General features: G+C 40.5%; 1 protein-coding gene across 1 annotated transcript in view; it reads right to left on the minus strand.

The window, feature by feature from the left end:
* CMAS (cytidine monophosphate N-acetylneuraminic acid synthetase) overlaps positions 1 to 11,208 on the minus strand; it is a 29,932-nt gene extending 18,724 nt beyond the window's left edge. Inside the window, exon 1 of the mRNA XM_043968532.1 lies at positions 10,849 to 11,208. Coding sequence (XP_043824467.1) covers positions 10,849 to 11,102 — 254 coding nt within the window. The 5' untranslated portion in view covers positions 11,103 to 11,208. The remainder of the gene's footprint in view (positions 1 to 10,848) is intronic.
* Between the last annotated feature and the right edge of the window lie 498 nt (positions 11,209 to 11,706).

The following is an 11,706-nucleotide window of genomic DNA, read 5'->3' on the forward strand; positions in this document are numbered from 1 at the left end:
CAATTATGTAAAACATTACCATGTTAGTAATTTTATATAGGAAAACAAATAAAGAAAATATGTAAAAAAAGCATGCTTCAGTCTGTCTTCAATCAATATCAGTTCTTTCTTTGAAGGTAGATGGTATGTTTCATCATTAGTCCTTTGTGATTGTCTTGGCATTGTATTGCTGAGAATAGTTAAATCATTCACAGTTCTTCACTGAATAATATTGCTGTCACTGTGCATAGCATTGTCTTGGTTCTGCTTACTTCACTATGTATCAGTTCACATAAGCCTTTCTAGGACTTTCTGAAATCGTTCTTATAGCACAATAATGTTCCATCACAATCATATATCACATTTTGTTTAGCCATTCCCCAATTTATGGGCATTCCTTTGATTTCCAATTTCTAGCCACCACAAAAAGAGCTGTTATAAATATTTTTGTACAAATAGATCTTTTTTCTCTTTTTGGGGTTGTCTTTGGGATATAAACCTAGCAGTGGTATTGCTGGATCAAAGGGTATGCACAATTTTACAGCCCTTTGGGCAAAGTTCCCAAAATGCTCTCCAGAATGGTTGGATCCTTTCACAACTCCATCAATAGTGGATTAATAGGCCCAGTGCTGAACTATGTATGTTACCTATGGATTGGCCCAGCTAAAATTAAGGGTCATCACTATATTGGACACTAATGGATTAATTTTTCTTTTCTTTTTCATTTTTCTGCTTCAATCATTTGTTTGTTGGAAATTAATTCTCTGTCTTCTTCATAGTCATTAGGGCTGATTGGTAAATAATAACATGCTTGAATTTCTCCAACTACTTTAGGCTCATTTAACCCATTTAAAGGAGATAGTGGAAGATAACATTTTCATGGGCTGCTGCCTGTAAGCAAAGGCATGAGGCAACAAATGGTTATCAAATACAAATATCAAAAGGATTCTGTTAACATCACAGTTCTGGGAAGGGATTTGGCTGATTTGGATGTGGCTGATGCCCTTCTAGCCAGTAAATCTCAAGAACTTTAGACAATGGACAATAGGACACAAGGCTGACTGAACTTCACTGATTTAAGAGATGATTTTGATCAAGAGAGGGAAAGAAATTTTTAAGAAAAACTGGCAAAAATATGTACTTGCTGGATAATTTCTAGCTTAATACAAACAGGTAAATCCATCAAAAACTTCTTCTGGAAATTGAAGACAGAATTCTTAATAGTAACCAAATTATTAAGAGTAAAAGAATGTAATGAAAACACCTCCAAAGTTTTACTTTACATCAAAAGAATTGGCAAAGATGACTAAAAGAGGAAGAGTAGCCCATGCTAAAAGGTATTGATATCCCACTGGAGTAGTTGTGAAGTGATCCAACTATTTTTGTATTTCAATTAGAAACCATGTAAGAAAAGTGACCAAACAATTCATAACCCTTGGCAATCACACTACCAAGGAAATCAACCCCCACCCCCACCCCAAAGTCTAATATAACAACACAGTGATAGGTGTATATTGTGGTATCAAAAAATTGGAAACAAAATGAATGTCCATAAACTAGGGAGTGCATGTAAAAACTACAGTAAGGAAATATAAGTGTATAATATGAAATGATAAATATGAAAAATTTAGGGAAATGTGGGAGGATTTGCATGAACTGATACAGAAAAAAATAAGAGAATCAATGATGTAATGATATAAATGAAAAAAATCACTAAAAGCAAGATGAACTCTGAATTATGGAAAAATGAATGACCATCACTGAATTAATGAAACATGATTCTTACTTCATGGCAGAGAGTTAGGAGAATACTAGGCAAAATAGGATACATCATGTCAGCTACTATAATTGGTCTCTATATCAGGTATTGCTTAACCGTTTTTCTTTGCACCTGAAGGGTTCAATATTTTAGGGGTGAGTGGTATATGTGATGTAAAGACAAAAGGCATCAATAAAGTGACTTTAAAAAAAACCCCTAAAGTTCCTGAAGATTTTATGGTATTCTTCATAGTTTCATTATTTTATCCTCTGAAATAGGTGTTGGCACATAAATTACAATTATTTTTATGATGATCGTTTTACAAATACTTATCATGAACATAAAATGAACAAATCTCCCCTCAGATTCTATTTTTTTGATGCCTTTGGGTACCTGATAAAACCAACTCCAGTAATATCTTTATTTGCCTCTACAAGGCTAAATTTCTGAGCTTCAATTTACTGGCCTTTTCTCTCTTATGGCTTTATTTATAGCAAGAACGTTGAGATAAATCTAATTCGGTTCCTCCACTCCCACTCACTGTTCATTCTATAAAGATCTCACGTTCAGAGTACCAACAGTTAAGGTAAAATTTATAGATGATGCAGCATTCTTTGCTCCATTTTCTGCCATTGCCACCATCACTGAAGAAATAGATTGTTGTCTGTAGTTCAGTCATTTCCATCATGTCTGACTTTTCATGACCCCATTTGGGGTTTTCTTGGCAGAGATACTGGAGTGGTTTGCCATTTCCCTCTCCAGGTCATTTTACAAATGAGGAAACTGAGGCCAACACAGTGAAGTGATTTGCCCAGGGTCACAAAGCTAGAAAGTGTCTGAGGGCAGATTTGAAATCAGGTCTTCCTGACTCCAGTTCTGGCACTCTGCACCATGTAGCTGCCCTGCAGAAAGAGAGGAAGGCTGCGAAAAGCTGAGGTACATTTTTTATTCCTCTTTGTTTCATGGGCTTCCATGGCCAAGGGATTCATCACTGAATGACCAGCGTATTGGTGATAAGCCTCCCTGAACTTAGTTTGAAAACAGATTGTCTGTTCCTGGGATCCTGGTCAAAGTAGGATCCTGTCTATTCTTGGGCTCCCAGTCAAAGTTTTAGCACAGTAGAACCTGTGAGTTTGTGTTCTTTTGGCATAGCCTTTGAGAAGAAAAGGTCACCTCTATTGCATCTTCTAACAACAGTAGGGCCTACTTTGATATGAGGCCTATTCCAAGAGAGGGAGAATAAGAGGGAGAAAGACAGAGACATAGAGACAGAGAGATAGAGATAGGGAGAGAGATGAGGAGTCAAAAGATAAAGTGATAAAGACGAAATATCCCAGGTGCTTTACACTACTTCCAATCTAATCAGGACATCTTTCTTCTTGCTATAATTAGCAACTGCTATAATGCTCTATAACACACTCAGATGGTTGAAGGCAAAAACACAATTTCTGTATTCCAAGTCTTATGGCAGATTAGAGGGATCTTTGAAGAGTGCAGTCCTTTAAAAAGGGAAAAGTTTATTTTGAATCGAGGAGGTTCAACCCTTATTAACAACAGAAAGCTTCCTTCTCAGTCCATTCGCATGACTTGCTGCTGCACCCCTTTTCTAAGAACTACTGGTCTGGCTACAACTGAATAGTACAGAGGTGAATCTTAACGTACTCTTCCCACCCTCCAGCATTTAGAAAGTAATGTGACATCAATGGATAATTATAATATTGCCAAGGATAGTTAAGGAAAAAGCCCCTAACAACTGAGGTGTGACTATGAGACTGATTTTTCAGAGAAACACACCAGAACTTAAGTACCTATAATTTCATCAGGGTGGGGAACTCCTAACATGAAAACTCCTTGAAGTTTATCATGGGAAACTCATTTGTAACTTATGAGTTTTAGAGAGTCGCCAGTCAGCAGTGAGATTAAATGACTTGCTTGGGGGTTACACAGCTAGGATGGGTCAGAGGTAGGGTTTGAGACATATTCAAACTTAAGAAATTATTATATTCAGTACATTCTGTTGTAAGCCAGGGATGTACATATAGCATTTTATAAAGATTTCTATCAGAAATAGTAAAAAAAGAAATGCTTGAGGACTTAAAGGAGTAAGCTTTCACTTTGATGAAAAAATTCATTCCATTAAAATGCAGGGCAAGTTAGACATTAACAGATTTCCATTTTTTCCCATTCTTTCAGTGTCAACTTTACTACATATCAGGTCAATGACCCTGGATAAAATCATAGGTCCACAATTCAATTCCTTCATTTGCCAAAGAGTAAAACTATATGTTTTTTCAGGGTTTTTTTCTATCTCTAATTTTATTCATCAGGGTGGTGAAGAACCTTGCAATCTTTCCATAAGAGGATAAAATAAAAGAAATGGGGATAATTGGCCTGAAAAAGAAGACAGCCTGATAGCCTTCTCCAAATATTTGTAAGCTATCATTTGGAAGAGAGATGAGATCCGCTCTTTTTTGCTCTCAGACAACTAGGGAAAATGGGTTGAAGTGAGGAAGCTTTTAGGCTTTATATAAGGAAAAAAATTCCTGAAAGAGCTGACCAAAAGTGGAACAGCTGCCTTAGGAAGAAGTGGTTTGCTATTCACTGGAGGACTCTAAACAAAAGACTGATTGATTATTTTCCAATTACTTCTTATATAGGATGTTGAGATTCCTCCTCACGAAGGTAGTTGAAACATGATTCTGAAACCTTGCCTTATCCCGAGATTCTGCAATACTTCATTTAGCTGTAAAGGGGAAACCACAGTCATTCCCTTATCTTTCCCGTTCATACTTCAAAAGTCCTTTTATCTTCTGGTGTCAGCTCCTATTTCTGCTTGGCTCTCCCCATATCTTTCTTTAGAGAACTGTTGTTGTTTTGGGAGGCCCAAACAACTCAAAACACTGGCAAAGGCAAAAAAACAACAACCCCAACATACAAACTTTCCTTAAGCTTCCTTTCAAACATAGAGCTTTCAGCACTTAATTGGATGAATAAAAGTTGCTAGGTTCGGGGGCAGCTAGGTGGCGCAGTGGATAAAGCACCAGCCCTGGATTCAGGAGGACCTGAGTTCAAATCCAACCTCAGACACTTGAAACTTACTAGCTGTGTGACCCTGGGTAAGCCACCTATCCCTTATTACCACACACAAAAAAAGTTGCTAGGCTCTTTCTAAAGCAGGGTTAGGCAGCTGTCAATGGCAAGAGGCTACAGCAGTAAGTCAGACTATGGCAACAACTTGTGCTATGCTTCGTTCATTCAACAACAGTTTATTAAGTCTTTACTGTGTATAAAGCACTATGATGGGCATTGGGGACCATACAAAGTTTAAATGAGATAGGATGCGAGTCATCATAGAGCTTACAATCTAATAAGGGGATGGCATGAATAAAGGTGTGTGTGTATATATATATATATATATCATGATTAATAGATGACAAAGTATTATTTAAGATCTGAAAGATATTACCAACCATGTAGAATAAGAAGACTTCATGGAAGAGGCATTTAAGTTGTGTTTTAAAGCTTAGGAATTCAGCAGAGAAGCCATTCTAAGTTTAGAGGGCAGTGTGAAGAAGGAGCAGAGTGAAGAGGCCACAGGGTATATTTGGAGTGCAGAAAGTAGTTCAATTATACAGAATTTATGGAAGGGAGTAAAATGAAATAAGCCTGGAAATATAGAGTGGGCCAAACTATGGCAGACTTTGAATGCCAAACAAAGTAATCTAAGCCTTACTTGGCTGACAGCCACTAAAAATTATTAGGCAGAGGAGTGACATGATGTATGCATAAGAAATGGTTATTTTGGCAATAATATGGAATATGGATTTGGGAGGTATGGGAAGTAGAGAAGGGGAGACCTGTTAGTAATGTATTATTAACAGTTGAAGAGAGTAGTAAGGAGGGCCAAAAATAGAGTGGTCACAGTGGAAAGAGAAGAGGGCTGAATGTCAAACATATAGCAGAAATGGAATCAACTGGTAGCTGAGTGGCACTGAGAGGGTTTAAAGGGGATAAAGGGTCAATTACTATGCCAAGATTTTAAATGTAGGAGGCTGAGAAAATCTTGGCACCACAGCGAGAAATAGTTAAGTGAGAAGAAACATGGTTTTGGGGGGAAGGGGTAAGATGACAAATTCAAATTTAGACATGTAGGTATTACGTTGGAACATACAGGTGGAAATGTTTTTTCTACATGTGTTAGGTTTTATAAGTCTGGGAGTTCAGAAAAGAGACCAGGGCTGGAGATACCAATTTGGGAGCCATCTGCATAGAAGTGGTAGGTGAAGTTATAGGAAAGAACTGAAATTGACAAGGGAGAAAGTGCAGTTAAGTGGGAAAAGTACTATACTTCTGAAGCACTTAATCTGAAAAATGGTTTCTTCACAACAATCCTGTTAGTGGGTAAAGCAGATGTTGTTGTTCAGCTGTTCTTTACTCTTTGTGACTCCACAGACCATACTGTCCACATGGTTTTCTTGGTAAAGACACTGGAGTGGTGTGCCATTTCCTTCTCCAGTGAATTAAGGCAAACAGAGCATTAAGTGACTTGCCCAGGGTTTCATTGCTAGGATTTGAGGCCAGATTTGAATTCAGGTTTTCCTCACTCCAAGCCCAGTGATTTTTCCACTCAGCCCTTTAGGTGCCCCAAAGCAAATACTACTTCCCCTATTTTCTGGATGAGGAAATTGAGACTGACATGGGTGTGAGTTGGGATTCAAACTCAAGTCTTCTGACTCCAAATTTAATGCTCTAGCTACTCTTCTCAAAGAGAAAGCTAAGATTGGATGCTTCATGCAAAGAGAAGGTGAAAAGGCATGATTAGAGAGGTAGGAAAACCAAGAGACTGCTATCTCTGAACCTGAGGGAGGAAAAAGTATCCAGTATAAGAGAGGACACGATAGTGTCAAAAACTGAAGAAAAGTCAAAGACAATGACTGAAAAAGAACACTGGATTTGGTTTTCTGGAGATCAGAGGTGATCTTTGAAGGAATATATTTTTAAAAAGATTTAAATGCATTTTTATCGATACCTTTTAGGTTTAGAATACCTAAATTTTCTTATGTACCTCTCCCTCCCTTTCCCTCTCCTCAGGCACATCCCTTATAAGAATAAATAAGAGGGGGCACTAGGTGGCACAGTAGATAAAGCACCAGCCCTAGATTCAGGAGGACCTGAGTTCAAATCCGACCTCAGACACTTGACACTTACTAGCTGTATAACCCTGGGATAGTCACAACCCTCATTGCCCTGCAAAAAAAAAAAAAAAAAAGGAATAAATAAGAGGTGGGGAAGGACTTTGGCAAAACTAACCAACACATTGGGAGCTGACATTCAATGCAGTGTGCCACACTCAAGTTGACTACCTTTACAAAAGAGTGGAGGGAGGAGCCTTGAGTGGTGGTGGAAGAGGCAGAAATACTGGAAAGGGTTGAGGAGAGAAGGGGTAATAAGGAAGTAGAAACATTAGATACTGAAAACTTTTTCAAGAAACATAGCAATGTAGTGGGAAACAGATGAGACAGCAGCCAGATGGAATACAGGTCAAGGGGATTTTTTTTTTTTTTGAGGGAAGGGTTGGAGAGACTTGAGCATATCTGTAGGTAAACAAATCAGAGCACAATATAGATTTAAAGCTAGAAGGGACCTTAGAGGTCACATAGTCCAATTCCCTCATTTTATAGATAAGAAAACTGAGGCCCAAAGAGGTTAAATGACTTATCCAAGGTCACACAGAGCAACTAAACAGTGGGAGGTACAGCCAAGATTTGAACAAGGTCCTCTAAACTTCAAATTGAGCATGCTTCCCCTACAACACCAGGTTGCTTCTCCTGAGAGATGGGTGAATGCTGGAACAACTTCCTGGAGAAGATGGGAACAAATGGGATAATAATGCAAAGTAGAAGAGTAGAAATACCTCTTATTCTGTGACCAAGGGGCAAAAGGAAGAAATGGGTCATGATGCTGAGAAATTCTGAATAATGGAAGAAGGAGGCTTAGGAAATGCAGACTGCTTCGATTACAGAGAAGTAGGAGGTGAGAACACAGGTATACCATAGTGAATGGAGTGTGGAATATGGAATCAGATAAGTCTGTTTTCTCATCAATAAATAAGATATCTGTAGTATCTACCTCACATGAAACAATATATGTGAAGTGTAAGGCACTTCACTGTCAGTGATTATTATTACTATCTGCTAAATATAGGAAATTCTAGTTGGAGCCAAGAGGAAAGAAAAAAGGATTTGTAAGAGTTGCTCTGGGAAATGAGACAGGGTGTTAATAAGATTAGACATGATTACAGAACAGCAGAAATCAGTATGTACCAATAGCTTTGACTGTTGTGGTGTGAGCTTTGCTCCTAACTAGTGAGGTGTCCTTAGATGAATCACTTCACTTTTTGGGACCTCAGCTTCCTCGTCTACAAAATGAGATTTGGATGAAATGCTATCTAAGGTTCCTTCCAGTTCTAAAATTTCATGATTTACAGAGGTCACCTAGGCCCACCTATATACAACCCCAAAGGCCCTTTATTTATAATATACCCAGCCCATGGTTAAATTTTTTCTTGAAAAACAAAATAGAAACTACTTACCTTTTAAGGTATCCTGTTAGACTTTTGCATGGCTCTAATTGGCGGCAAGTTTTGCTTGTTACCCATACTTTGTGCAGTTATATAAAAACATTTGAAGTCATAAGTGTTTTGTTTTTTTCCTAGCCTTTTTCTTGGATTTTTTTTCTTCTGTTGATTTATAGGTGTTTCTATTCTCTCTATAACTTATTGTCTCTATTAGAGATAGAGATTGGGCCTGTGTTTCATTGGTACAGGGAGGTTCAGGATGAGGAACTTATTCTGCCAAGAGCACCTTTATAAACCACTTGAATTCATTTAATGAACATTTTTGAAGCAACCAACTCGAAGTGCCAGGTGTGGAATACAAATATACTGCTAAAAAGCTGGCAAAGAGATAGTGGATGGGCCTATGATTTCATTGGTACATAGATCTCCTGATGAACTTCCTCTACCAATGCTGCCTGGCACCTTCTCTGCCATTTATATTCATACAGAGTTGCCTGGAACACTAAAAAAATGAAATACCTTGACCAAGGTCAAATGCCAGTGTGTGGTAGAGAAATGGGGGCACAGGCCCTCGAGCCTGAGGCCAGGGCTCTGTCCTGGGCCCTCTCCCCTTCTCCCTCTATACCATTTTACTAGGTGATTTTATCAGTGTCCCTAGATTCAATTCTCATCTCTACACGGATGATTCTCATATCAATCCATCTTGCCCTGATCTCTCTGCTGACCTTTCGTCTCAATTCTTCAATTGCCTTTCAGACATCTGAAAATGGATGTCCAGTAGATACCTTAAATTCAACATATCCCAAACTGAACTCATTATCTTTCCTTCCAAATCATCCTAGTTTCCCTATTACTGTTGAAGGTACCACCCAGTCACCCAGGCTCACAACCTAGGTGTCATCCTTGATTTCTCCTTCCCCTCCATAACCTGTTGCCAAGGCCTGTTGATTTTATCTTTGTAACATATCTCAAACACACTCTTTTCTCTTCTTTGACACTGTCAACACTCTGGTACAGGACCTCTATCACCTTATACTTGAATTACCGCAATAGCTTGCTGATTGGTTTCTCTGCCTAAGTCTCTTCCCACTCCAATCCATCCTCTATTTAGCCATCAGTAATTTTCCTAAACTAAAGGTCTGACTATGTCACCTCCCCCCTCCCCACTTCAATAAACTCTAGTGGCTCTCTCTCACCTCAAAGATCTGTATGGCATTCAGAGCCCTTCATAACCTAGCCCCCAAATACTTGGAAAGGTATTATCAGTCTTACACCTTCCACATAACTTGCAATCCAGGAACAGGATTCCAAGAACAAGATACTTCATCTTTCCCTTCTGGGCATTTTCTTAAACTGTCCCCGCCTAGAATACTCTCCCTCCTCATCTCTGCCTCTTGGCTTCCTTCAAGACTCAGGTGAGAAGCCTTTCCCATTCCTCTTAATTTTAGTGCCTTCCCCTTGAGATTAGCTCCATTTTATTCTGCATATAGTTTTTTTGTACATGCTTTGCATGCTGTCTCCTCCATTAGGCTATAGGGTCTATTCTTTGTATACCCGGTCCTTAGCACAGTGTCTGGCACATAGTACACGTTGAGTTATAAATGCTTATTGATTGACCAACAGTTCTCAAACTGCTCCACCAGTTCATTTCTTCACCAAAAAGCTGAAATACTGCAATTCCCAGAGCAGTTATATGCAATTTTAACCACTGTCTGAGGCTATAGCAATTCGATTCATAATTCATAAGAAATATTCCCTCCTTTCCCCTTAGTCATCTACGTGAGTTTTTCTCCTTGAAGAGCTGGCAGGAACATCATCAAGTGATTGACAACGGGCACAGCGATTAGAATTGACTGATCAGTTGTATCAAGGGCCAAGCACTGGAAATCCTTTGAACAGGGCAATGTTCAAATTTAAATGATGAAATCATTTACAAGAATATTACAATAAAATTACTGTGTACTATAAATCTTCCCTATTTTCTCCCTATGTATAAACATTGGCTGCATTTTAGATTGTGCTGACTCACAGAAAGAGGACCAGGAAGGTTGCTTGGAATTGGGAATTAAAAGAAGAATGCATGACCTCACATTTCACCTATTCCTGAACCCTCCTTTTCACCCTTATCAATAAGCAACAAGACATAGTCTGTGGCATTTAATTAACGCTAGCCGGACCTCTAAACAGTTCGCCTATTGCCTCAGACGGTATTTGGCACATAGACTCAATAAATGCCATCCTCCGTTCGTTCATTCATTCATTCGGGGCACCTGCATCATTGTGAAGGGGGAGAGGAAAGGGGAAAGCAACCAATCTCCCCATTTTATAGGTGGGAAAATAAAGAGGGGAAAGTATGAGAACTGTCCCCACGTCATCCGAAGGGGCTAAAAACCTCTTCTTCAAGGAGCCCGGCTCCCTGAATCCCAAACCCTTTCCACGCCCACTCCTGAGGGCGCTGTCAGAGGGAGGAAGCTCACCCCCGGGCCCCCGCGCCCCTTCCCCGTCAGCCTGGGCCCCCTCTGCGCATGCACACCTCTGAAAGACCCCGGCGTCCTGGGCTGCGCGCAGCACCCAGCCGATGAGCGGGACCCCTGCCAGGAGCTTGATGTTCTTCAGGGGGATGCCCTTACTGCCTCCTCTCGCGAGAATCAAAGCCGCCATATGCGGGGTCTTCTCCCCACCTTTGCCCACGCCATTGCGGGCGTTTCGCTGCAGCTTCGGGGGTCTACCCCGAGCCGGCCGACCTCGAGGGGAAGAGGTGGCTGCCGCCTTCTCGGAGGAGTCCATCTTCAGCCCTCCCCTCCTCCTCCTCCGCTGCCACGGCTCTGCCACATCCGGGATCGCTTCCTCTGCCACCTCAGCACAGACCCGGCTCAAGTCCCATGCCCAGCCCGCGGGAGGCCGCGCGGGTGCCGCTGGGAGTCGTAGTTCTGGCAGCGCGCTGCGGCCAAGAGGCTCTTGGGCTACCCCGGACTCTGGACTGTTGTGGGCTGGGCGGGGCCGACCAGGACGAACGTGTTTTGTTTTGTTTTGTTTCTTAAAGTCAGGAAATAGAACCTGGAAGGCGATGCCAGAAAGACATTGGGATTTAGTGAAACAACCTGACTAGAAATACCGGCTCTCTTACCTTCCTTGTGACTTTCTTTTCTCGGCCGAGGCACTTCCTCTCTCCAAGGTTTTCATTAGCTGTAAAATATCTGTGTGTTTTGACCCAATCGTCAATTGACAATCAGTAATCATTTATTAAAGGCCCAATATGGGGTAGGCGCTTAGGTTATACAAAGACCGGCCAGCCTCGAACCTGAAGTCAGAAAGTTAAGAGACCTGGGATTCACTGAAAGAATCTGGTTTGAAATACAGGCTCGGCTACCTTCCTTATGAGCTGGGCAAG

This window comes from Dromiciops gliroides, chromosome 5 (assembly GCF_019393635.1).
Source record: "Dromiciops gliroides isolate mDroGli1 chromosome 5, mDroGli1.pri, whole genome shotgun sequence".
Taxonomy (NCBI): Eukaryota; Metazoa; Chordata; class Mammalia; order Microbiotheria; family Microbiotheriidae; genus Dromiciops; species Dromiciops gliroides.